The 27,400-nt window shown below is 40.0% G+C and overlaps 2 protein-coding genes across 7 annotated transcripts in view; both read left to right on the top strand.

Moving 5' to 3' along the window:
- Positions 1-123: 123 nt before the first annotated feature.
- LYPLA1 (lysophospholipase 1) lies at positions 124-27,400 on the top strand. Of its 5 annotated transcripts, none has more exons than XR_015257688.1 (11): positions 124-246; positions 799-830; positions 3,778-3,843; positions 5,360-5,407; positions 7,363-7,433; positions 7,925-7,998; positions 8,747-8,848; positions 9,471-9,647; positions 11,035-11,133; positions 16,855-18,900; positions 19,508-19,655. XR_015257688.1 is itself a non-coding variant. In XM_086740815.1 (10 exons), exons 1-9 carry the CDS (start codon positions 178-180, stop codon positions 11,086-11,088), a joined length of 693 nt encoding a protein of 230 aa, XP_086596941.1. In that variant the 5' UTR covers positions 124-177; the 3' UTR covers positions 11,089-11,133; positions 27,338-27,400. The 5 variants fall into 5 exon arrangements, 3 of the variants coding, with proteins under 3 accessions (XP_086596941.1, XP_086596940.1, XP_086596939.1); XR_015257689.1 differs by lacking the exon at positions 19,508-19,655 and having other exon boundaries at positions 16,855-16,959; positions 17,649-19,019; XM_086740815.1 differs by lacking the exons at positions 16,855-18,900; positions 19,508-19,655 and adding an exon at positions 27,338-27,400.
- Positions 19,864-27,400, top strand: part of TCEA1 (transcription elongation factor A1) — a 29,024-nt gene continuing 21,487 nt past the window's right edge. For both annotated transcript variants that reach the window (XM_086740812.1, XM_086740810.1), the window contains exons 1-2: positions 19,864-20,093; positions 27,338-27,400. In XM_086740812.1, coding sequence (XP_086596938.1) covers positions 20,025-20,093; positions 27,338-27,400 — 132 coding nt within the window. In that variant the 5' untranslated portion in view covers positions 19,864-20,024. The remainder of the gene's footprint in view (positions 20,094-27,337) is intronic.

The following is a 27,400-nucleotide window of genomic DNA, read 5'->3' as shown; positions in this document are numbered from 1 at the left end:
GTCAGCCGGGCTTCCCCCGAGGGGTGTCCCCGGCCCCCGGCTGCCGCAGCCCTCCCCCAGGTCCCGCCCGCGCCCCTCCTACCCCGCCGCCCGCCTTCTCCCGCCCGCCTGGCCCGGCGCCCGTCCCGCCTCCCCGCTGCTGGCCGGTGTCCCGCTGGCCGCCTCGCAGCCCGGTGTATGTGCGGCAACAACATGTCGGCGCCGCTCCCCGCCATCATCCCGGCCGCCAGGAAGGCGACGGCTGCCGTGAGTGCGGGCGGGGAGTGGGGGGGCCGAGCCGCGGGGAGGCGCCGGCCGTTTGGGCTCCGCCCGGGCGGGCGGCGGCCCCCGCCTCGCTTTGTTCTCCGCTGCGGGTTCGGTCCCGGGCAGGGCGGGGGGCAGCCGCGGCGGCCTGGAGGCGACGCCGCGGCCTGGCCTGGCTGAGGGCGGGCGCCTGCCTGGTGTGCGGGGGCATGGCGGGGCGGCGGGCTGACAGGTCTCTGCCAGAGCCGGGCCGGGGAGCGGGGTCCCGCTCTCTTCGCGGCCGGAGCGAGCGCCGGGCGGGGGAAGGTCACCGGTGTCAGCCCGTTAGTGGGGCCGTGCGGTGCCGAGGGCGGGGTGCGGCCGCTGATGGCGGCGCGGAGGCCGGCGTGGGGGGAGCTGGGGTGGGGAGTGAACGAAGCGGAGTTTCCTTCTCAAGTCCTGCCGTGCTCCGAACTGTGCGTGAGCTCGGGTGGGCGTCCGCAGTGCGCGGGTTAGGTGCCTTCACAGTTTAGAGATCTTACACCACTGTGGGTTTTCTTTTTTTCCTCCCTTTAGGTCATTTTTCTTCATGGATTGGGAGATACCGGGTGTGTACTCTGATCTATTACGTACTTAACAGTTATTACCGTTTCAAATATAAGGCTGCATGTTTTAAAGACGTGAGCAGTTAAAAGTTACTGAAGTTTCTCATTTTGCCCTCAGTTGACTGCAGTGGCTAACAACAGATGAAACTTTATGTATGCTGGAATGATGGTGGCAACTATTTATTTAAAATTTCCCAGCAGAAGTCCTCAAAAGCTTTTTCTTCTTTCTTTACAATCTCTTACCTAATTTGATCTGAATGTGATCCTTCTTTTGGTTTTGAGTCAAACTTAGTGGAAGAAGTCTGTGGGTTTCTGATCTTTTGCTTTCCTGAGAGTGGGTTCGTGGTAATCCAGGCTTACTTGAGTTATCTAAGGAAACTCCTAAGTAGTCACCTAATGTCTGCAGATCTCTCTATCTGAATATGGTCTTCAAACTCCAAAAGAAAACCAACCCCAAACAAGCTGTCAAGTACCCTGTTTGTCTTGTTCCTGTTATTTCCACGTTTGAGTGGAAATGGAAAGAGTATGGAATTTCTGAGAGGCATTCTAGGTGTGGTGTGATGTTTCAATTTAAAGCTTGTGTGTGCTGAGATACAAGCATACATTCATTAAAGCCCTTGAATTAACAAGTTGGGAGTGTGTTGAAACCTTTTTTTAGTAGAAGACTTTAAGGAATTGGCACTTAAATACTGAAAATAAGTAGTATGAATGCTTTGTTTATTGTGCTCCCTTATGGGCAAAATTGCATACTTTTTTTTTTTTTGTTTTAAGAACTCCATTTTTGTTATCTGGAATTTGAATGTTGCTTTGCAGTGTTAAAGACTTAAACTTTTTCTGAAGAACTAAAAAAGAAGTCAGCTGTCAAAATTGAAACTTGCATAACACTTAATAAGTTAGGAGTCAAGTCTGTGCACTTGGCAGTATTCTACAAGTGGAGATGTTTGTTCTCATTTGTTGTGCTGACACACCACCTTGTTTGCATTATCTGTTTTCCTTTCTGGTGGCAGGATGCCGCTGAGGCAGCAGTGCTTCCTGCATCTTGGCACCAAATGTACAGCAAGTGATTGCAGAACCTTTTGAGTCTTTGGAATTTGAGTCCTTGCCTATCAGGTTGCTGTTGGTTTTTGCAAGGGGAAAAAAAACACAGAGAATTGCTCTTTAACATAAATTGCATTCCTTGTACAAATGTAGTATTTCCATTTTGGTGACAAAGCTAACATGCAGTCTCAAGCTTGCAGATGCACTGAGCATACTGGAATGTGTGCATTAACCAGTCCTAACACCTCTGTGGAAACAGGGTGATTTAGCTGTATTTTTCCCTCTACTCCACTGCAGGTCAGATTAGGTAGAACTGCCTTTGACATACTGCCTTTTTTTTTTTCTCAAAAAAAAGCCGTAGTAGTGACCCAAAAGAGAATTGTCTGAAGAGAACTACTGTTCCACTTCACATGAATTTTTAAATTGCTCACTTCAGTTTACCAACTGTATTTTTCTTATTCTGAGAAGTGTCTAAAGGGAGTTATGTTCTTTTTCTCTCTTAGCTCCTATATAAATAGCACTTAATGATTGATACTTGTCAATATCTGAACAAAAGATACAACATAGAGGATTGTTCTAAAGAGTCTGTGTAAATTTATATACAATGTTGCTTTCCAAATTTGTCAAATTAATCTTTATCATTGGCTATAAATTCTTATTCTTCTTAATTCTAAATTCTTACCTAACTATTTTTTTCCTCAGTCGTATTTCTCCTTTAGATTCGTCTTTTGCTTTCTGTGATATTGCAAGAATTATGCAAGTAATATCGCCCGCAATTTGTTAGTAGTATATATAAAAGTATTAGTAGGAAGTAGGCTGAAATACGCAGCCAGTGTTTCAAATGTCTGTGCTGTCTGTGTGTTTGAAACATCTTTAACTTCAGGTAGCACACATGAACTTTTCAGGATGAGATTAAAATTCAGCCAAACATACTTTTGTGGCTTGTCTGCTGTTGGTCTCATTAGTTCGGCTGTGTCACTGATGAATCTGTTACAGGTGTTTTCTGCTTAGAATCAACTTTCCAGTATCTGATTTAGTGAGTGAGTTAGGAATACTGAATAATGAGAAAAATCAGGAAATACAGGTACTATCAAGTGTTACAGAAATCAAAGTGCAGGTGCAGACAGTGGTTCTGCATGGGTTCAGATTTGGGTCCAGCTCAGTTCAGGTCTGGATGAGCCCTGGAGCGAGTCTTTCAGAGCTGTTTATTTAAATTATGGTTTCCAGTTTTCCAGTTTATAGGAAGCTTGATGACTCTTCTGCTGTGCAGATCTCACGTTGTTCTATGCGTTCATACAGCATGTGCTTGAAAATAAAAAACTACCTACAGTCGGGAGTGTTGTTCAGGACTACTGGAATCTGAGAGCATTCAAGCTGAGCCGAAGTTAATAGGTCTGATTGATTAGGTTGGCTCTGTGTGAAGTTAGCTTAGATGTCAGTTTGCTGCTTTCCCACATCAAGAAATTTGGTTCAGGAAAAGCAAACTTGGCTGTGAAAGAGGCTGCCTTAACCCTATGGAGCAGCAAAGCAGCCTCTGGGCTAGAGCTGCCTGGAAGCAGGATACCTGTGTTCCTATGTTCCAGCACCCAAGTTAATAAACCCGGCCAGATACAGAGCAGGCTTTGCCCTAGAGCCAAAGAGGTATTTCAGCAGCTGTGCTGCAACTATGACAGTCAAATTAATAAAGTGTCCCTGGCTCTATATATGCAACAAATACTCAGAGGCAGAACAAACCTTTTAAGTTTAATACTATATTCATAGCATACTGCAGCTGATGTAAACATTTTCTAGAAATGTGTTTATATTGGTCTCATTCGGTGTATTTCATACTTGCCCTTGTGCTGTTGCACCAACACAGAAATAAGAGCTAAGCCAAAACATAAATGTCATTTAATATATCTTTTGTTAACAGGCATGGATGGTCAGAAGCACTTGCAGGTATCAAAAGCCCACATGTAAAATACATTTGCCCACATGCGTAAGTTACTAAGTTTTTTTTTGTTTCACATTTTTCTGTGGAGTTACTAAGACATTTGCACAGATGGTGAAGTCAAATGGGATTTGGATGTCTCTGCATTTCGTTTTCATATAAAAAAAACACTCTAAAATAATGTTGATGCTATTAAATATTCTGTTATTTTTAGGAGCTGCTATATGATTTTTATGGCAAAACTGCATTTTTATTCATTTTTGGCTCTTGTTACTAATTCAGACTGAAAAGATATTTGGAAAATTTTATGTGCAAAGTTAGATTGTTTTGACTTTGTTTTCACTGGATTGAGTTGTTTGTTGTTTCCCCCCCTGCCCCCAACAGTCATTTGTTAAAAGCCAGTCTTAAAAAGGAGTAATTTTTTGTATATTACTGACCATTAAATATACTTTGTGTTAGGTACATGTGCTTAAAGTCAGGTGCATAGATAAAATTTCCCTGTTACCTACAGCAAGTTTCAGATATTCACAGGGTATTAATATTTTCAGCAAATAATGCAATTTGAGCTGTCTTTGTGCAATTTGATAAGTGAAATATTTCTGAGCAGGGTCAAGAGTGAATAAATAAAGCATTAAGATTTACCTAGTATTTATTTAATGATAGAAAAATGAATTACGTATAATCTTAATTTATTTTAACACAAAATTCAGATTCTCTTTTGCTCCAGCAGTCTTGGGAGATGTGGAGCAGGGATGATAGGGAAATAAGTAAGCAATGTTTTGGTGTAATCCTGATTACTGGTCTGCGATTTATTTATTTTACCACGTGGCCATGCTTTGCTGAGCCATTCAAAAGGAGCTTAGCAACATCTGCTGTTCTTTTTGCTTGCTCTTTGTCTTCTTTCTGTCTTTTCCCACAGAACTTATGCTCCTCGATTTCAGTGGATTAAAACTATAGCCAGATTTGATCCATGGCATGGTCCATTGCCATTGTCTTGGCGTGTCTAAAAAGATGCCGTACAGCAGCAGAGGGGTGGGAATGAGTCGTGCAGTGAAGGCAGGCACTGCTTAAGCAGATTCAGCTGTTGAGAGAAGCACGTGTGGTCGGACTCGTATCCGCCACTGTGCTGCATTTGGCTGCTTCCTTAGGTTTGCTGATGCTGCTGTGTAAGGTGCCTTCATCCACTGAGCATGTGTATGGAATTATGGTAAATAACTGTTACTTGGAAATAACTAAATGAGGTACATGTGTGTGTTATATGTATCTCTTTATGTATGTATATATCTAATATGTACATGCTAATACGCCACGCACAGATATATAAAGCAAAAGCACCCCAGTAATGTTTTCCTTGAGAGTTGTAATTCACCTCTGAATATTAAACGTGTTTGGACTGGCAGGTTTCAAGAGAGATTTCTTGAAGAGATGCTACAAAGTAGCTCATGTTAATTGTGGTTTAAAAGTAAGACAGAATCAGGGATATGTCATTTCATGATATAACTGCATCTGCATTATTAAATTTCAGTATATATCTTATGTCAGTGTTGTTCATTCTCATTTCTAGGCCAGTTATGCCAGTTTCTTTGAACATGAACATGGCTATGCCGTCATGGTAAGTATTTGTTCAATTGTGTACGATTCCAATCATAAGGTATCTAGAGGTTTGAACTCGTCTTGATTAAAAATCACAAACAACCTGAAAGGCTAGCTTTTATCAGGTGTAAGTATAAAAAGCTTTTGCTTTAGTTCAGTTCTTATAATAAGTGCACTGTAATTCCTTGTGTATTTATGGTAATGGCTGTTCCTCAGGCCTAATCTGTATGTCTTAGAATAAAAAACCACTTTATTTTACAAGCATAGTCTGTATTGCGTCTGAATTTATAGTCAGTAGTAGTAGAGACCTGCAGTGGAAACATCTGGTGGGTTGGTAGGTCATCTAAAAACTATTATTTAGAACATCCATTCTGAATTGAGCAGTGGATATCATCTACCTGGACCTGTGCAAAGCTTTTGACACTGTCCTGCACAACATCCTTCTCTCTAAACTAGAGAGGCATGGCTTTGATGGACAGACCACTCGGTGGGTAAGGAGTTGGCCGGATGGCTGCACTCAGATAATGGTGGTCAACAGCTTGATGTCCTAGTGGAGACCAGTCACAAGTGGTGTCCCTCAGGGGTCCGTGTTGGGCCCGGCCCTGATCAACATTATTGTTGGCGACGTGAACAGTGGGATAGAGTGCACCCTCAGCAAGTTCGCCGATGACACCAAGTTGTGCGGTGCTGTCGACATTCTGGAAGGGAAAGATGCCATCCAGAGGGACCTTGACAGGCTGGAGAGGTGGGCCCGTGCCAACCTCATGAAGTTCAACCAGGCCAAGTGCAAGGTCCTGCACCTGGGTCGTGGCAATCCCAGGCACAAATACAGGCTGGGCGGAGAGTGGATTGAGAGCAGCCCTGAGGAGAAGGACTTAGGAGTGCTGGTGGATGAGAAGCTCAACATGAGCCGGCAATGTGCCCTTGCGGCCCAGAAGGCCAACCGCATCCTGGGCTGCATCAAGAGAAGTGTGGCCAGCAGGTCGAGGGAGGTGATTCTGCCCCTCTACTCTGCCCTGGTGAGACCCCACCTGGAGTACTGCGTCCAGTTCTGGAGCCCCCAACATAAGAAGGACATGGACCAGCTGGAGAAGGTCCAGAGGAGGGCCACGAAGATGATAAGAGGGCTGGAGCACCTCTCCTATGAGGGCAGGCTGAGAGAATTGGGGCTGTTCAGCCTGGAGAAGAGGAGGCTCTGGGGAGACCTGATAGCAGTCTTCCAGTACCTCAAGGGGGCCTACAAGAAAAATGGGGAGAAGCTGTTCAGTAGGGCCTGTTGTGATAGGACAAGGAGTAATGGTTTTAAAATAGTGGGGGGTAGATTTAGATTGGACATCAGGAAAATATTTTTTACAATGCGAATTGTAGAACACTGGAACAGGTTGTTCAGAGAGGTGGTGGATGCCCCATCCCTGGAAATGTTCAAGGCCAGATTAGACGGGGCTCTGAGCAACCTGATCTAGTTGGGGATGTCCGTGCTCCTTGCAGGGGGGTTGGACTAGATGACCTTTGAAGGTCCCTTCAAACTTTAACCATTTCTATGAATAGAAAGCAAGAAAAATATGGTAGATTTCAATTAGCTTAAATCGGTCCTTTTCAGGCTTCTCCCCCCTCCCCCAAGTAACTGGTATTTGTTTTTCTTACATTTCTTCAAACAGTGTTTTAATTTTGTACATGCAACTGATAAATTGAAATTCCTTGTGACACTTTGGGAGCAAATATCAAAACTGAGCTGCTTGATCTGTAGTAAATGACAGAAGATAGCAGAGCTCAGAAAAGCTTTGTTGACTGTATCTAGCCTCTTAGTCATATTCACAGATTGTCTGCTATTTCTTGTAAACTATGGGTGGTTGGTACTAACTAATGTATCAGCTAACATTTTTATCTGGAAAATATCCCAATTTTATTATTTATGTTTTAAGGAAGAGGAATAGATGCTCTAATGAGTAATTCTCTTGTTGATATTTTTGTAAGGTTTGATATCATTGGACTTTCCCCAGATGCACAAGAAGATGAAGTTGGGATCAAGCAGGCAGCAGAGAATGGTATGCTTGTATATATCGTATTATTGCTGATCAAAGTTTAGCTGAGTGCACAGTTTGTTTTGTGGTTTTGTTTTTTTTAAAACTTCATGAGTAGGTAGAGCAATTTGCCAGTGCAAACACTTCATAATCTCAAATAAGAAATGTGCATGGGAACCAGTGTACTTTTTTTTTTTAAGATATCGCGGGTAGCACAGCAGGTTAGAGCTGTACGAGCATCCACTTGTGTGGCTGGATAGTTAGAAGAGGATACTGTCTTCCTGGCAGTGGGGCTTTTGCAAGACTTACTTGCAAATTTTTCCTCTTTGTAAGTTGTATAGTGGCATTGGAATTTCAGATCATGCTCTAGATTTCTTGATACTTTTTAATGTATAGCAGATTAGATTTTCCTTTCACTAGCTTTCTATTGGCATCAGGGAGAAGGTCTCTTTCCTCTTCTGGACTTTCTACAGAATAGAGTGGTTTTTAACTACTGGCCTTTATTTATGTTGCAGTTAAAGCACTGATAGATCAAGAAGTAAAAAATGGAATTCCTTCTAATAGAATTATCCTGGGTGGCTTTTCTCAGGTAAGGTATGGTTGAGAAGAACTGTGTCTTTTTCTAGGGAAGTAACCTAGCTTTCCTAATGTGGGAAATCCAGACACTTGAATTGAAGAGAGCTGATGTTAGGTGCTTCTAAAATTGTAAGGTGTTGATTTCCCTTTGCCCTAAGAAAGGGAGTTTTTTAGTTTTATGGAAATAATTGCTATTCATTGGAAAATGAATGTGCATGTGGAAAAAAAAAGTACTAAAATTAATAGTCTATTTAAAGTCTTTATGCATTTAACTTATGTAGCTTTGCTTGAAAATCTTGGTAGTATTTTTTTGATTTAATTTGGTAGATATTTGATGGTCTGGATTTATTTGGGAAATTTTTCCCTTTATACTTGTAAGAAATCTGTGGTAGGTAGGTTAATAGATTAATTGGTCGATACACCAACTCCTCAGTCTACAGGCAAGTAAATTAAAATATTTAAGTAGTGATAATACTGTCATGAGTGGCAATGCTTTATTTCATATCTTGGTTGTTTTTTTTTTTTTTTTCCCAGCTGTTAGTTACAGTAAATTTGTTGTGTTTACTTCTGAATTGATCATGTGGACTTGGAGAGGAGTAAAAAATAAAATAAATGTTGTACAGGAATACTGATTTTAGTGTTGGTTCTAAAGAAGAATAGATTGGAATAGAGTAAGACCTTTAAAGGAGAAACCAGAGATCTTGAAAGCATTAAAAGGAACATTACCATCACCATTCTAATACTTAATCTCTTTCTCTTAGGGAGGCGCTTTATCATTGTATACAGCTCTTACAACACAACAAAAATTAGCAGGTGTTGTAGCCCTCAGCTGTTGGCTTCCTCTACGGGCTTCTTTTCCTCAGGTATTTGTTTCTTTCCTAAGCTAATTTGCACTTGGGGAATGAGTATATCTGAAGAGTGTATCTTGTGCAGGAATTGGTGACTGTTGTTATTACCGAATATTGACAGTTTTTTGATAACTCAGAAGTTTTAAAATAGGGCCCTGGAATTTTACAGAGTTTGGCAGGTAGGAAAAAATGAGGAAATACTCAGTAGCTATCTCTGCTTAAAATGACATTCCTAGGAAACTTAAAGGATAGAGCAAATTTTCCTTGAAGATGAATTTGTATTTGTATTTGCCATTTGTAAATGTATTTGCCATTTGTTCCATCTGCAAGGCGCTATCTTACTAGAGACCAGGTATTTAAACAAAGCATCAGTTTTTCTACTTGCCCAGGAATCATGTTCCTCTGTTCTGAAATTAGTGCCAACATTTTATTTGCAGGTTTTTGAACTTCATGTGTTTTCAGGCACAGAGCTTACTTTGTAAGAAACTTGCAGACTGTATGTTGTGTTTTTTTCCTTCAGAATTCAACTTATTTGTCCTGTCACAGGGCATAGTGCTATGGGGTTATTTTATCTCTAAGATAACCTCTGCTTACTGTCTCTTTCTTCTCTTCTCCCCTCTAATTCTGCTCCTAACAGGGCCCTATCAGTGGTGTCAACAAGGAGATTGCTGTTCTTCAGTGCCATGGGGACTGTGACCCATTGGTTCCTTTAATGTTTGGTTCTCTCACTGTGGAGAAGCTAAAGAGTATGATAAATCCAGCCAACGTAACCTTCAGGACTTACTCTGGCATGATGCATAGCTCTTGTATTGAGGTAATTTTCTTAATATACAATGTTTTAGCTGGGTTTGGTTAATTTTTTCCCCTCAACTCAAATATGTATTTGGTGCAGGGATTTGGGGTTGGTTTTTTTTCTGGTTTTGTTTTTCTTTTTGGTTTTTTTTAATATCAAGTGCTTGATGCTACTGACCTACTTTAGTGAGTAACTGAATGCCCGTCTGAAAAAGCATCCAAGGCAAAAGTTTATATGACTAGTGGGAGCTTCCTTATAAGATTGTATTTTTGAGACTAGGCTAGTTGGTCTATAAAATACTCTTTCCCCCTCCCAATTTTCATTATTTGCTTACTAAAAAAAAAAAAAAAATCACTGAGTTGGAAAGCAGATTCTCACAGCATAAATCCAACTTGGTATTTTGAAGAGAAGCATCTTGTTAGTTCTGTGTATGGAGACCTCAAAGAAATGGGAAGGGAGGGTTGACGCTATGGAAGAGGCAGCTTCAGAACCTCTATTTATGGTTTTGGCTCAGCAGGCAGCTGAGCTGATGTAATGGTTTGTTGCTGCTGGAAAGGGGTGGACTAGTTCCCTCTGCTCATGACCTTGTGGCCCTCTCTTCCTTCTTGCACCAGCTCTGAAGCTGATCAGAAACTTCTCCGAGACATTTGAACTTGCTAAAATGGCAAAAGCTGTTGTTTTCAGTTTTTGCAGCTGTAGTGAGTTGAAGCATCAGAACTCATACAAAGTAAATGGTAGGAGCAAGGAACAGAAGAGGCAAGCAACAGATCTACCATTTGTCAGCAGCAGTAACTTTGTTAATTTGGACTGCTGCATCTTGTGGGAACTGTAGCCTTGGATGACCTCTTTGAGGTGTTTACACAGTTGTATTGCGTTTAGCCAGTAATAGCATTGATTTGTCACACAAATATATTAATAATGTGCTCTTTCTTACAATGTTGACTTCATTTAAAAAATTATATTATTTTTAACATGGATTGGTTTCCCAGTCTAGTTAGCTATATTGCTTAGGAGGAGCTGCTGGAATTTCACACTGCTGCTAACTTGCAGCAGTTTAAAGTATACCCGAAGCTACGGCCTTAGCTACCTTCAAATCCTGTCCGTGCTCAGCCTGATGCTGTTTCAGTCACTTGATGATTAACACGTAGCTTGCCAACTCAACTTCACAGAGAGAGGAAAAAAAGTAGTTTTTACTCTTTTTCTTGTATTTTAGCCTCTTCTGAGTCCATTGGGCTTTGAAGAGTTATCAGCCTTGACTTGCTATGTGCAAAGCGATAGGATTTTATCAACTAATTAATATTTGTAGCCCAGCTGCTCAATATAACTGAAATGTTAAAGCATGATTTAGTGTAGCTGAATATATATTAGTAGGGAACTTCAACTAATACATACTTTTATCTTTAAACAGGAGATGATGGATGTAAAACAGTTCATAGACAAACATTTACCTCCCGTAGACTGAAATGATACGTGAGAAGCCTTCTATATAAATACACCAGCATCAACTGTGGTAGTATTAATCTTTTCATATGCCTGATAGGAAGCATTACTTCTATACCTGCAGTGTTAATACTGGGTTGCAAATTTATACTTAGGATGAGGGTTAAATAATACACATGTACAAGAAATTATAATCTTTTTGGTATTAATTGTCCACTGGTGGGACTATGTGAATGAGGCAGCTAGCTAACAATGATGGAATGTAACCTAAGCATACTGTTCAAGATGTCTGATTCTTTTTTTTTTTTTGATTGCAGAATTTTAAACTATTTGTACAAGTAATTAAAAACTAAATTTAAGTGAGCAACATAAATGTGACTAGTTTAGTTCTACCTGAGACATGATTTGTTCTTAATACTCACTGAAAACATATTAAAACATTTTCTTTATGTAATGGATGCATAAAGTACACAACATGTAACATAGTGGGCATATGATGGTAAAATAAATGTTACCAAGGACAAAGCTTTAAATATTAAATGTTAATTGTTACTTCAGATAAGGAGGGTTGTTCTCCTAGAATGGCTAGAAGTCAGTGAAGCTACTTCCTATATTTAAACCACCTCAATTTTTAACTGTTTTCATATAGGTACATACTGTGGAAATTCTAAAGGGATTAATTCCTCATTACACCGTCACTTGTTGCTTATTGTCTTTTTTTTTTTTTTTTTAATTACTGTATACTCATGTCAAGTGCTGACTTGGAACAGAATTCTGAAGTGCGTAGGAATAATTCAAGTTTCATTTTAAAAATCCTATTTTCTTACTAAATATTCATCTTGTGCTTTAGTCTCTGTAGCTTTCATTTGTGTAGAAATGTGGGTGATGTATTTTACAACAGCAATTCCAGCATATAGTTTTGATCAATTTTTTTTTTCCTCTGCTTTGGAGTAACTAACTGAAAAGAATGCAGCTGTGTAGTTTTGTGTATTGTTGAAGTCTCATGTGTAACACAGATACTGACTAACCTGAGTCATTTTGAAATGGAAATACAGGTGCAATTAGGGTATAACTTAAACTTTAAATTGATACCATCTAATACTTTCTGAAAAAGAACAAATAATTTTATTTTCAAATATATCATTCCACATTTCCCTATATCAGTATAGCCCAGGAATATGAAGACCTACTATGGGAAAAAAATGTGAAACACACTGAGTTACAGAAATCAATGCATGCTCAACAGCTTTTTGCAGTTAAAAGCCACCATTTACTTCTGGAAACAGCTGTTCTGTCAACACACTTAGGAATGTTTAAAAAATGTACTACAGTTTTTACTACGTAATATGCTGCGTAACAATGTTCTCTACTATAGTATATATGCAAGCAAAGAACATTCCTATTTTGGATGCATCTGTGTTGTCAGCACTCTGCTTCATACCTGCATTTACGGTACTTTCTCCTCTCCCAGCTTAATTGAGTGGTCCTCTTACAGTGTATATGGATTTACATCCAAAGCATCTACTGATACAAATGCATAAATGGGGAATAACACCGTTATATCCCTTCTTTAACATAGCTGTTAGCAGAAATCTGACTTGTTCACCTAGTATGAGTTCTCAGGTTTCAGTGCTTTTTTTCATATGTATTGCACTTCATTTTTAGGAAGTTGTTTTTTCTAATCCAGTTTCTCAGGATTAGTAAACATCTCTTAATATGTAAAATTGAAAAGGATTTTTTTTTTTTTTCTAAATGGTGCTGAAACCCTTTTAGATATTCCATCTGTGTGCTTGACAGCGTATGTCTATTAACTTTGAAGTTTAATTAGTCTTTTCCCTCAGTCACTCTGTTCTATTTATCTGCCAATTTGTCTTTCAGTTAATTTAGTTCACAGAAGAAACCATAATATTCTTATTGTAGTTGTGCCAAAGTTCTACTGAGAAAACAGAATGTCCTAGCTTGGAGTCATTCCCAAATTGCATTAGCTAATTTTGCAGTCCTGCTGAACTGCAAACTGGGTAAGCAAACTATATGTTATTTTCCCTAGTTTTTAGATTTATCTTCATTCCCCTGTTGTCTAAATAATTCCATGAATATTGGCATGCTTTCAAAGTTCTGTACAAGCATCTGATTTTTCCTTTATTATTTTCTTGTTCTGTTTGTAAATTGTTTGATAATGCTGTTCAGCTGTCTTGTTCAACTTCTAATGGACTGTGTGCTCATTTCACATATTATTTCTTCTGTTAGAAATATTTTTTTAAACTCATTCTAAGATGGTAAAATTAGATCAGTCCTAGTTTTATTCTGTGTTAGCTTCATAACACTTTCTTCAGTTTGGTGAACTGTGTTCACAGCTTGTGGTGAGTTTCTAGTACTTCTGCATTTTAATCCAAGTCAGCTTCAACTGTCGTCTTCATGAAGCTTTCAGATGTTTTTCTAGAAATGCTTTATGTGCTAACTTTGTTCAAACACTCAGCTATCACAACAAGACTTTATTCATACTATTGTTTTGCCACTTCCTTCATCTACAAAGAGCTGTACTACCGAAGTAAATGTAAGTAGATGTTGTGACTTAATCTGAATTTCTGTATTCTAGGAAGAATTCTTCCTCTCAAGTTGTGGTTTGCTTTTGGGTTTTTTTTTTTTTGGTTGCTTTTTTTGTTTGTTTGTTTGTTTGTTTTGTAGGAGTATATTAGTAGGTTGTAGCTGGGGGTTGTTAATGAGCCCAGAAGCTAGAGGAAACTTCAAGGATGTACTTGAAGCCTATCCCATATTACAGTGTATATCTTCAGCTCCTGTCTTTTGTAACTTCACAGCTAGTTGGAAAGCTGTGTGTATGATCTTGTAGCTGAACTTACTACCTGAAATGATTTGGTGCTGGGATTGTTGTCATGATTGCATATATTTTTAGGCTGAATGATAGTTCAGTCTGGGGTGGGGTTTTTAATAATATTCTATTAAAATAAAGAAGTTGGAATGTCAGCGTTTTAAATGTGAATGTCCTATCCTTATAAACTACAATCTGAAACTGTCCGATAATGAAGGAGGCTTTTTTGTAATGTTTGAGTTTTCCCAAAAGGGGTTGATGTCTGTCAAACCAGCGAAAGCACTGATACTAAAATACCTTGCCTGCAGATCAGTTAGAGACCCACTGAAACAAACTCCCTAATGTGTTTTTATTGTCAAAATGGTACTTAAATTTGACTGCAGTGTTGTGCAGTCAGAACTCTGACTTCTTGCTGGAATACGTTGCCCACTGTTTAATAAATATGTTGAATTATGTGTTATAAACCAAATCTTCCAGCCATTCTTCAAGTAAACCTGTACTGGGGTCTGTACTGTGGTGAGGGCTGTATGATTTGGTCTCTTCCTCCTATCTTGTATAATTACAACACAGTAAATTGGTAAAAGTACTGTACACTGCAACTGGTATTAAGAACTGTTAATTAAAACATGTTCTCTCTAATGTAGTACACTGCACTTCATTGAAATCATTAGGATGCATCTTTTATGTAGAGGTGCTATTTGTGTTGATGGATATGACTGAGAACAAATTGTATAAGATGTTAATGAAGCCATATGTACAAGGCCTGTGTATATTAAATTTTATAAAGAAATACTGAACACTTACTCTTTGTGCTATGAACTATAAGCCATTTATATTAAATACAAGCATCTAAGATTTAATTTACTTAGTTTACTCATTTTATTTATGGACTCGTAACTTTGGAAATTATTTATGTAGTAGGGAAAATGTAAAATCTTTCCATTTTTATCATTGTGAAATAAATTTCAATCAGCATTTGCGCAAGTACTAAAGACTTTTTTCCATACTTACCTGAAAGAAGTTGAGCTTTCATGTGCTGTGAAACAGGCGCTTTAGAGGCTTCTTGCAAGTGTATTGCATGGTAATATATGAATATATGTATGATGCTGTAATACAAAAGAACGATGATTTGTAGTTACTGAAAAGAAAAAAAAAAACACATACCAGTTTATGTTTTGCTACCTTGTTGACAGAATGATAAGTATGATATATTTTTTTTCATATTCTAGGCTAGTTTTATTTTAACGTGTTTACTTGAAGTTTGCAGTAATTTTGAAAGGTAGAGAAAATGAAAATATTTTCTAGTAGCCTTATTCTAGGACACAAAAGAGCTAAAGTCTTCTCACTGTGTACTGCTATACCTTGCTCTGGGAGTTCTGTGGTGTCGGGGAGCCTTTGAAGTGATATTAGGTTTGGCATACATACCACTTAAGATACTTGTTAAAGGAGTCAGGGGTTACGTGTCCTTTTTAGGTTAACTGTAGTATTTGAGGCTGGTCAGTGGTATACGTAATGTGGGGCGCTCTAGAGAAATCCTGAGATTGTCTGGGAAGAGATGCTGAGAGGGAATGGGGTGTACATGTATCCCCTCAGGGAGTTTAAAGCAACTAAAAGGCTGCTTGTTTCCGTAGATTGATGTCTAAAAGTCAGTCGGGAGTACAGTTAGGAAGTTCATGAAGGTATGGACATGCACGATAGATGCAGTGCCGTGTGTGAATATAGCGTGGCAACTTAAGGCTATAAGAATAGCTAGTAACAACAAAGATGCCATACTATACAGAGTAATTTGTCAGTTTAATGAAAAACTTTTTTAGCAATGTTCAGTTTCAATTTACTTTCAGCCTTGGTATGCCTAAGGAGATAATTGTGAGGAGAAACATTGCTTAGAATTAGCATAGTAAGAAAATTACAATGTACTATTGTATTAAACTTTATCAAATATAATTTGAGACCACTGGTGTAAATGAAGAAGGTGACTCAAGAAGTTTTCAGACTGTCTGTTGGTTAACTTGGAAATGAGATTCTTTGAAGAATAATAGCTGCAGAACAGATTTTTTTTTTTTCTTTTTTTTTTTCTCTTTTCTTTTCATTGCTTGCCACTCTTATGAGACCACCATTTGCCTTTAGGATAACAGGTTTTATTAATTCTCTTTGAGTGAAACAACTACCTTTTGATGTAGCTGATTAAAGCTGATCTAAACACAGTAATTACATAATTTAATGGACATCCACACAGTAGGTAAAGGTTTTCTCTTAGTTCCAGTTATTAGGAAAAAAAAAAGCAACCCATTACCTCTTTTTTCTCTGCAAAACTTGTAAAACTTAAAACTTCTACCCAGTTTGCTGAGGTGTAGTGAACCTTGCTTCAGGCATCAAAGTGGGAGGTTTAGGTTCTCCATGTGGAGAAGGTCGACTTCCCTCAGGGATCGTTCAGGGTTCTTATTTTAAAAGGCTACTTGTCTGCATTAACAGATGGAGCAGATGGAGTCTAAAAGTTGGAGTGCGAATGTTCCCTGGTTGTGAATATGACCAAACTCTTAAAATAGCTTTTGCTCGAAATTATTCGGTAGCTATTTCATAGTATTTAAAATTATTTGGAGGGATCTTTAAAAGGCTTAAATACTTTCAGTCTCTGTACAAAAAATAAGTAGAGATTGTCCCAGAATACGGAAGTCTAATAATGTGACTTAGAACAAAAAAAAAAATGCAAAAGATTTTCTTAAGTATTTTTTACATTTCAGTACCTCCAGTTACTGCTTCCAAGTTGAAAAAAAGTGGAGACCTTTTGAAAAGTAATTTAATAACATGTTCCAAATACCAGGGTTTAAAAATGATTCTTGGTCTAACTTCAGGCCATGCCATTGTAGTTTAGAGCTAGTGTGAAGAAATACATTAAAAAAACCAACCCATCTGTTGCATAACCATAGAAACAACTAATCAAGATGCATGTTACTGTTTCAGAAATTTTTGAGGAACATATTGCTCTTTTGAGAAATTGGAACTTCTGTTTGCTACAGCTTTCCTCATGTAGCTGCAGTTGGACTCGTCTCTTCTTCCCCGGCAAAGGTCAGGGATCAGCTCCCTGGTTCAACCCAATTGAAATTCTGTTTTGGTAGACTTAAGTCATTGTTACACTGAGGGCTCAAATAAAAAGGAGAGGCATATAATGGGTATAACACGTGGTTACATAAAACCTTTTGGAATGCTGTGAATGGTATATCTTGTAGACTTGTGTTAACCCTTGATTAGAGGAGCCTTTTCCATACAGAATCTTAGTCTTGAAAATGGAGGATTTTAAAGTGCCTTGATAGGAGTTCAGAGATCCTTCACTGCAAACTTTGTGTGTGCTACTGTCTGGTGCCCCCTGCCCCCCAGTTTCTCAAGATGCTGTCTCATATCAAATGAGATCAGTTCGTAAAAATCTACAACATTTCATATGTGCACGCTCATAGGAGAGCCATCTCTGTCTGTTAAGTCTTGGTATTGTGGAAGGTCCTGTGGTCCAGGAAATGACAAGCTCTACTGAGTTAGACGCAGGCTCTTTGCAGCAGCAGGCGTACGATAGCTTTTAGAAATTCTTGCAAAAGAATGCTGAGAAGATGCTGTAACAGGTAAATGCACTGCAACAAACTATGTTATTTCTTTCAAATAGGTTTATTTAGGAGAAAGAAGCTAAACATAAAGGAAAAAAAAATGTGTAGTTTAACTTGTGTTTGGTCTCTTTTTCCCTCCCCTACTGTTCTTTGGACTTACAGTGGCATGTTATAGAAGGGACCGATGCTGTACAAAGCTGCTTGGTTCAGAAACAGCTAAAACAGAACAACCATGGAGAGTGCTGTGTATTTCTTTGCAATAAAGCGTTGCTATCCTAAGGATGATAGAGCAGCTAATAAAAAGAATCTGGCTAGTACTGGTTCAGTTAATTGAGTATCATTCTGATATTGTAGCATACAGTGCAAATAAAGAGAGCTGTATTTTGGTTTCTTTTAATGCATGTCTGCAAAAAAAAAAAGATACGCATTACCATCTGGTTAGTCTTTGATTTCCCTAGTGAAATATTTCTTTGATGCTACTTTTATTAATTTAGATGTTAAAAAAATGTTACATGCTTTGCCCTTACAGTCCTGCAGCAGGTCCTTTATAAGTGCTATATAGTATCTAATTTACAATTATAATTTCCTTACCTGATACGTTTTGGATGTTAATAGATTTAATCTGCATTTTTTTAACTCTCTCCATCTATTTCCAATTAAGAAAGTGTTGAATAGTATTTTTTAAAAAAATTAATACTGGAAGACTTCACTGCAGAACTTAAGTATGTTCAAACCAATCATACTGTCTGATTTGAGATTTCTAGTTTTCTAATAGCATTATCCCTGACCTCACTTGCACCTTGCACACGTACAAGCTTGTTTACCATATAGTGTAGCAATAACTCTCAGCTGCTAACGCACTGTGTACTGCTTTTATCACTGATGTGGTTGTGGGGAAAAATTATTATAAACTTCATTTGAGGTTAGCTTCTTACTTCACCTGAGTTGATTATTACAGGTACTAGGTTACTGCATCTAGGCAAAGTGGAATTAAACCTGAACTGGCACAATCTCCTAAATGTTGTGGCGAGCACTGGTTTTTTTTTTTTTTTTCTTTTCTCCCCAAAATCTGTCTCTGAAAAAAAAGGTAGTGTTCTCCTTAAGGAATAATTTCTGTGATTTTTTTTTTGTTCTGCTTTGTTTTCCCTTGGGCAGAAAAAAACAACAAAAAAAAGCTGCAGACAGTTTCTGTATGCTTGTCCAGTTCATGGCTCAAATCTAACCTGTGGGAAGATCCTATCTAGCGCCCAGATAATTTTAATTGCTTCCAATATGTCTGTGTACGTGCAGGCCTTTCAACTGACAGATGCCACGACCGTTGTGTGCACTGAGCACTATGTAGAACTGCCTGAAAACCACCTCTCTCTGTATAGCTTCAAAACACACGAGAGTCTTGCTGCAAAGTACATGACGTGTAAGTGCAGTGGCAGTTCTTGCTGTAATCGCTTCCGCGAGTGGTGTGTCAAGGAAAGGGCCTATCTCGCCTTTCTCCAAAATGTACATATTTTACAGTCCTCGGTTTACAACTCAGGCATCCACAGCATTAGACTGCTTACTAATAATAGATTCCAGAACCCTCCTGCATCTTAGTAGGGGATTATCTTTGTGCAATCTTTCTATAACCTTCAGATATGCTTACCATTCTCTTCAAGTAAACACTTTTATTTTACAGTAAAAATGGTTTAATGGTGCTGTTCTTTCTTTCAACAAGAAATAACTGTAACATGACATGTAACTCAGTTTATGAACGGAATTTCATGGATGGTGCGTATTATACATTTGTCAGACTTCATAAACGTGGAACATGTACAAGATTCAGGCTAGCTTTAAGACTTGGAAGCACTGTAGCACATTACAGTGCGATACTTGCTCAGTGCACAAGTTCAGCTCCAGCTCTTGTACTGACTCTGAACTTGTAAATCCCCGGCTTCCTCTGAAATGGCGATTGGAAATCCTCGCTCCATTTTATACGAAAGTAACTCTTTAGGGATAGACTTTAAGAAAAGCTTTCTCTGTTACAGGCAAGAGGGGATTTTCCATCCCTTTGAAGCTAACAAAATCGAGTGCCAGTTGAAGAAAAGCTTGGAAACAGGAAGCAAATTGTCGGCGCCGTGGTTTTTGGTGTATTACGCGTTGAATGAACAGGGCAGCACACTAAACAGCTGTGCGCTGGTGAGGGTGAGACATTGTACGAAGTCATTCAATTGTACTTCTGTTAGGTTTTGCGCTTTTTTTGGCGGAGGTGTCGGGGGGACAAAACGCAGCCCCGCCCCCGCCGGCCCGCGCGCCAATGGTCTCGGCCTGCGGTAGCGCTGCCTGGCTCCTGCGGCCGGCGCTCGACGCGCGCTGCCTGGCGCTGCCGCTCTGGCTGCTGGGTCGGGGCGCTGCGCCGCGGCCTGGCTCCGCTCCTACTCCCGCTCCCCGCCTCCCCTCAGAGCTCGGCGGCGGCCCCGGCCGCTTCCCGCGCCCCGCGGAGAGGCGAAGTAAGATCTGCTCCGCGCGCTTCGGCGTCCGTGCCCTGCTCGGGCCGCCGCAGCCATGACCACGGAGGACGAGATCATTCGCATCGCCAAGAAGATGGACAAGATGGTGCAGAAGAAGAACGCGGTGAGCGGGGACGGGACGGGACGGGAGGCGGCTCGGCGGCGCGGAGCCGCCGCGGGCCCCGGCGTAGCCTCGGCCGGCCCCTCGCAGTCTCCTTGGAGCGAGTTCGGGGCCATTCCCCTTCCCGGGCCCCGGCCGGGGACCGTTCACCCGCCTCCGTTTTTGCTCCCGCTGCCGGGCGGCCTGGACGCCTTCCTCGCTGCCCCCCGCGGCTGGCGGGGCTGCGGCGGCTGCCGCCGTCCCGTCCCGCCCCGCTCCGCTCCGCCGCGCCGCCAGACGACGTGGAACTGCCGGCCGGCGCGGCCCGCCCGCTGCCGGGGGGCGGGGGGGTGGCCCTCGCCCTGTCAGCCGGGCCTGCTCCCCGGCGGGCCGTCCCTCGCCGGCCGGCGGCGGGGCTGAACGGTGCTCCCCCCGCTCCAGGGCGGTGTCAGGCCGTGAGGGGGGCCCTGCCCCCCGGCCTCCCAACTTGGCCCCAAACGACGTTTCCCTCCGCTGCCCGTCCGTTACAGTCGCAGTCCTGGCCTCGCTCGAGAGCAGTGCGTGGAGCGGTGCGGGAAGCCCTCCCCGAGGAGAACCGCGGCAGAGGTGGTCTCTCCTTTGGACGGGTGGTTTTCGCTTTCGAGCATGAAAGCTGGAGTTTTATGTGGAGTGTGCAAACCAAAATATGAATGAAGAAGTCTAATCCTCCTTTGGCAGGGTGACAAGAATTGTGTGGGCAAACTTCTGAAGCAAAGCAGGTGGGGGATGTGAGCTCCTTCTTTTTTTTTTTTTTTTTTTTTTGACCTGAAACAAAGTATGAATATCACTTTTGCTGGGTTTTTTAATTCAGGGGATAATTTCTGCCTCAGAATGGAGATAGAATATAGTCAGGAAGAATTCAGTTAGCTTACTTCAAGTGTAATTTGCATGTATACCCTTGATATAGGAGAAGAGGAGGCTCCGGGGAGACCTGATAGCGGTCTTCCAGTACCTCAAGGGGGCCTACAGGAAAGATGGGGAGAGGCTGTTTAGTAGGGCCTGTTGCTATAGGACAAGGAGTAATGGTTTTAAAATAGTGGGGGGTAGATTTAGATTGGAAATTAGGAAAAAAATTTTTACAATGCGAGTTATAGAACACTGGAACAGGTTGCTCAGAGAGGTGGTGGATGCCCCATCCCTGGAAATGTTCAAGGCCAGGTTGGATGAGGCTCTGAGCAGCCTGATCTAGTTGGGGATGTCCGTGCTCCTTGCAGGGGGGTTGGACTAGATGACCTTTGAAAGTCCCTTCCAACCCTAACCATTCTATGATTCTATGATATAGGACTTCCTTAGGTAATGTTTATTCTTTCCCTACAAAAACATCAAAGTAAGTAAAATCAGAATGAGCAGCAGCAGCTAAATACCTGATTATGGTTACACATAAAATAGCATACAAGTAAATTGTAAACTGTGTTTACTTCTGCTTTTCAGGTAGGCACATTGTTATTCTCTTGTAATTTGTATATTTTTGCTGCTATTCCTACAAGCTGCTGTTTTAATACATAAAGTTTTTTTTCTCTGTGTCGTGATAGTGCATTAAATGTTCAATATTAGTGATAGTTCAGAACTGAGCAGTGTGGAATTGCAGATTAGAGAAGTAATTTTCTTACTGTTTAAGATAATGGAGATTATAAATAACACTTTTAAAAGATTTGCATGTTTTTGAAGTACTGATTGCCTTATACAGGTGAAATTTTTTTAGTTCAGAATCCAAGCAAATTCATTGCAAATACATACGGGCCATGCTTTTCTGTGTTTCAAAATACTTGGTGCTCCATAATATTATATCATTTAGCTCTGATACATTTGAACTCTCTAATGATACAGTGTGGAGACAGGAGCCTTGTCCAGTGGAAAGAATTTTTTGCAACTGACATTTATTAATGTAATTATCTTTTTCCTTTTTGTCCTCTCCCACCTTCTTTTTGTTTCTATTCTCCATGCTTTTCAGCACAAAGGAATTAATTGTCCCACTTTCCTGACTCAAGAATTGGAGTAGTGGCCCTCTCCTATGACATGTCAAAAGGATCAAAACGTAGTGACTGTGAAGTGTTTAAATATCGTGGTAATGACAGTTGTAAAGTGCAGTCAATTTAGTTTTGTTTGGAACACTTCTGACAGTAGAAAGAAAATGACAACTCTCGGGTAGTATGGGAATGACTGTTAATGCTCAGGAGCATCACTGCAGTAACAGCAGAGACGCTCCTGGTGACCACAGTGTATTTCTTTGTGATCTGGGAGGCTTAGGAGTTTGAACGTAATTCCTAGTGGCAGATGGGGACACGTATTCACCTTCTAGCGCATGTAGCCTAATTACCTTTCAGAGCTCTAGGGAGAAGTGCAGTGTCTTCACTGGGGTCAGCGTAGGTCTGATGTGGCCAGATGCAGTGCGCACAGCTGGGCTGAAGCCAGCAGCTGGATCTTCGTCTTCACTCCTGTCCCAGGAGCAAGAGCACCTGCAGCACCAGAAGCAGCTTTGCTCTCTGTTTTTGAATTATTGCTATCTCAAAAACTTTCTAAGGCTGAGGACTTTTGCTGCCTCTGTGGCTGATAGTTGAGATCTGACAGTTTATTCAAGGCGTGTGTGTGTACTGTGGTAAAATTCTTTGTAGAGGAAGTGCATCGGTACTTAACTTGAGAGATTCCTGTGTTGCTTTTTTTTTTTTTTTTAACTAGTCTTTGTCATTTGTAAGGTATTTCTTCCTTAATTGCACAATGTGATTTCCTACTTAATCCTGCCCTGTAGTTAAAATTCTAAGTTTAGCAAAATTATTAAGATGGTTATTACGAAGAGGTACTTCATTGTCTCCCAAAGATGAAGCTTGATTGAGAAATGCATTCTTACATAAGTACTCACTGGATAATGATACTTTTGACAATTTCTTGTATTCCTTTCTCTATTTTTGCTCAACAGGTACTTGGTGTATGTCTTTGAATGAGGATGATTTGATGAAACCTGTCAATAAAAGAAGAAGAAAAAAAAAAAGCTTTGATGCCTTTTCACTCTGAAGTTGTTAGAAATCAAATGATGAGAGATGCTTAATCTCTCATACAAAGGGTGACTCTGTGGGTAGTGGCAAAGTGCTATTTGACATTTCTTTAGATGGGTGGAAAAGGCAGTCATTGGAGACAGTCTTCCTGAGTCAGACTCTTGGTCATTTGCCTTGACTAAGTATTTAATTGTAGCTGTGTGTATTTTGTAACTATTTTAGTGAGGGGATATATCCAGTTCTTTGTTTTGAAGGACAAAATAATAATTGCAATGTTGTATTTAATACACCATGAGATACATTTTCGTGCTGTTATTTCAGATATTCATAGAATCATACAATAGTTTGGGTTGGAAGTGACCTTTAAAGGCCGTCTAGTCCAACCCCCCTGCAAGGAGCAGGGACATCTCCAACCAGATCAGGTTGCTCAGAGCACCGTCCAGCCTGGCCTTGAACATTTCCAGGGATGGGACACCTACCACCTCTCTGGGCAACCTGTGCCAGTGTTCCAGCACCCTCACTGTAAAAAATCCTTTTTCCTTATATCAAGTCTGTATCTACCTCCCTCTGTTTTAAAACCATTACCCCTCATCCTATTACAACAGGCCTTGCTAGAGTTTCTCCCCTTCTTTCCTGTAGGCCCCCTTTAGGTACTGGAAGGCCACTATAAGGTCTTCCTGGGGCCTTCTCTTCTCCAGGCTGAACAGCCCCAACTCTCTCAGCCTGTCCTCGTAGGAAAGGTGCTTCAGCCCTCTTATCATCTTCGTGGCCCTCCTCTGGACCCTCTCCAACTGGTCCATGTCCTTCTTATGTTGGGGGCTCCAGAGCTGGGTGCAGTACTCCAGGTGGGGTCTCACCAGAGCAGAGCAGAGGGGCAGAATCACGTCCCTCAACCTGCTGGCCACACTTCCTTTGATGCAGCTCAGGATTGGTTGCATGTTTGAAACAGATATTACTTTCCTTCAGAATAACTGTGATTGGGTTAAAACACGTAATGCCTTCCTGTAGCTTTTATTCTATGTAGGTACATTTTTTTCCAATTAAGTTGCTGTAATGAATAAGTATGAAAAATAAGATTGCACCTGTGGACTAGAAAAATCAAGAGTTGAGGAAGTTTAGAGAAGAGAATGTGAAATTGTGTTATTAAAAGTTTGTTTCCTTAAGCAGAACAGAACTGTAACTGGATAGCTCTACTGTCTTCAGAAGCACACTCCATTTTCTGTTGCCTGAAGTGTAGCTTTAAAATATGAATGTAGAACATAATTCTGGTGTTATGATCTGATCAGCTAAGAAAATCTGAGAGGAGTAATCTACTAAACCTGTATGAAGCAGACTTCTGTTATTTCAAGTAATAAGGTAAACTGGAGGCCAGGCAGCTGAGAGCAATGGAGTGTTGCCTTTTGTTTTCTGTAAAATTGTAGAAATGCCTTGAAAAGAAAATTTATAATAATGTTTTTAATGATAGGGGTGTTTTTCAACGCAGAAGTCTTACATTAGAAAAATAGGAATCATAAGTTTTGCTGTGCAACTTCCACTTTGGTTTTGAGAAAAAGAACGCATTTGACTTTATGACGAGAAAAGTGGTTATAAAACCCTGTTTAGTTGTTGTGAATTTGAGCTCAATTTAAACATAATTTTAAAGCATTCTTGGTATGCTTAATATAGTTGATAAGAGAAGAATGAAGACTTGGAGAGCTTTAGTGCATTAGAAATTTTTTTTTTTTATTTAATACAGAAAACAGCATGAAATCTAGGTAACATCTTTGTAGAGTTCCTGATTTGAGGTTTGGGTTTTGGTTTGTGGGGTTGTTTGGTTTTTTTTTTTTGTTTGTTTGTTTGTTTGTTTGTTTTTGACCAATTCCATGATTTATTAACCTCCTCTATATCAAGTTACTTGTTTTGGAAAATGTTTAGACTGGGAGTTATGAAGTTGTTTAACACCTGCAATTGGAAATGAATTTTAACAGAGGCAAAGAAATTTTGACTAGACTATTTCTAAGATGAGGTGAAAAGAGCGCTGTAATTCCTACGTAGCATTACAGTATCATTGTTCTGCTGAAATTGCAGATAACAATAACCTGTGTTTATTTTGAAATCACATACTGTGTAGAGTTTGCTAATAACTTAATTGGTTTGGAAGTAAGTATATCGGATTATATTTTTGAAAATGATACTGACTTTTGTTATTTGCTTTGTTTTAGCTAAGAAGATTCTCTTGAATTTGATCTTGTTTTGTACTAGAGAAGATAATTAACTTGGATCTGAGTTTGCACAGAAGAAACCATGCTTACGACTGTTTAGAGAAAGAGGTGGTTTAGTATGCCAACTCAATTTAGCAATTGAAAACAGCATGACATTTCCCGGTCTTGCATCATTGCTGCTAAAATTCTATGGTTAAAATTGGAGTTTTGTATGTCATGATGAAAGTTTAAGTTTTACAGTGAGGGCAAAATAGTAGAACTTTGGTGAATTGGATTTGTGTAAGATGGGCCATATTTGTTTGTTTTTAGAGGCTTCTTTACTGTCAGATGTGTGTAAAAATCAGAGGTTGTAGTAGACATTTGAAAGGATCCAAAGCTGTGTCTGTTGGGATATGACAGAGAAGTTCTGCTTTCATCTTTTTCAGCCTCTTGGTGGTTATTTTATGTGCTATCTTTAGAGGTTACGTTGTAAGACTTGCAGATGCAGCAGGAGATTGAGAGTTTCCTTGCAACAGGTGTCATATTAGAAGTTGATTAGAGAGAATTTAAAAATAAAGTCAAGCAAAATGCATTTTGAAGTAAACAAAATATGATGAATTGAGGGAGACTTAAGGAGACACAACGGAATCAAATTCCAAAGATCTGCAAGATGGGATTTCTTGGGCATTTGTTTCCAAACCATTCTGAATTGTTTTTAAAAAAGCAGCAAAGCAATGGGCTTAGCCTGAGTAGAGTAGTTTCTTATGTGCGAAGTCAGTTGCCTTCTTGCTGTTCATAGCTCATAGGTTCAGAACTATAGGCTTGAATAATAGCGAAACACATCTCAACCTTTAGGATGTTGCTATAGTCTGGCAATCCATGTGCCACAGTAAGAAGTGGATGGTGCAGGGCTTTGCTTAAGTAGAGGTGGTAAAACATCAAGGATGCAGAGGTTAACCTAAATTGTGGAGCTCACATTTATGAAACTTTTTTTTTTTAAATTAGGCCAGCATCACCAAGGAATGAAATGTTGGAGTAACTGTGTATAAGAGTTTGTCACTAATAATTAACCTAGCAATACAATCTCTGAAATTAACTCATCTCTCTAGAAAATGGCTGCTTGCACAGTATTACTTTGTACCTTTCCTTATCATCTTAGCAGGGGTAAAGAAAAACCTCACAACAGCTGAATAATAAACAAGTGCATTAGCTCAGATATTATAGCATTTAAGGATGGGCTCTGGCTTCCAGTTTGGAACATATTGATGCTTGTCCAGTTTGGTATAGGCTGAGGAGTGTTTTCTGCACTAATTTATGCAGCCTAATCTATGTATTTCATTGCATTGGTATTTAATAGTTGAAAATAAGACTTGAAAGGAAGTCTTGCTCAGTTTTTTTTTTTTTTCATTTGGGCGTTTGTTGGTAGACACAGTCACAAATTTGTCTTTTTCTGTTGCAGAAACTATAGCTGTGTCTAGTAAAATAGTGTGATCTGGTCACAGTTTTTAAAATAGTAAACTTTTCTGGCTTTGCCACACCACCACAAATACCGTTAAGAATGTTGGCTGTATGTTTTGTGTATATATAGTTACATGCAGGTATATATATGCATTATTGATGGACTATGCAGAGCTTCTCAACTCCAAGTTCTTGTGCTAGAAAAGGCGAGGTTGTTCTGAACTGAAAATTGCTGTCGTCTGGCTTGTTTCTGATGCTGTTATGTGAAGTACCCTTGAGGCTGTTTTCTTGATGATGTATGTTGGTTAAGTAGTAATTGACAGAATAGTTTAACTGGCATTCGAATTATATGGGATAAAACTTCTCTACTCTTTGAGTGAATACTTTTATTTCTGAGTTAAGACCTGTTAATACTTAGAGTTTGTGAAACAGAACATTCCTTGTCCTGGAGTTGTTCTATGGATAGATTGGGAACTGATGGTTTGAATCCAGTCTGAAACCTTGAAGGCAGATAAGAGTATGTTGTTGATATGCTGTTTAAAGTACCTGATTGCTGCTAAATTGACTTTGAACATTTTTTTTTTTTGTTTCTTTTTTGCAGGCTGGAGCTCTTGATTTATTGAAGGAGCTTAAGAATATTCCCATGACCCTTGAGTTGTTACAG

The sequence above is a fragment of the Chlamydotis macqueenii genome, chromosome 2 (genome assembly GCF_036417535.1).
Source record: "Chlamydotis macqueenii isolate bChlMac1 chromosome 2, bChlMac1.mat, whole genome shotgun sequence".
Taxonomy (NCBI): Eukaryota; Metazoa; Chordata; class Aves; order Otidiformes; family Otididae; genus Chlamydotis; species Chlamydotis macqueenii.
This window is presented reverse-complemented; position numbering and strand designations above follow the sequence as displayed.

Excerpts from the sequence above, each read along its gene's own strand:
- LYPLA1 (XM_086740815.1), top strand. The coding sequence starts at position 178 with ATGTGCGGCAACAACATGTCGGCGCCGCTCCCCGCCATCATCCCGGCC. Across the intron at positions 831-3,777 it reads CATGGATTGGGAGATACCGG|GCATGGATGGTCAGAAGCAC; the intron begins GTGTGTACTCTG and ends TTTTGTTAACAG. Across the intron at positions 3,844-5,359 it reads AAATACATTTGCCCACATGC|GCCAGTTATGCCAGTTTCTT; the intron begins GTAAGTTACTAA and ends TCTCATTTCTAG.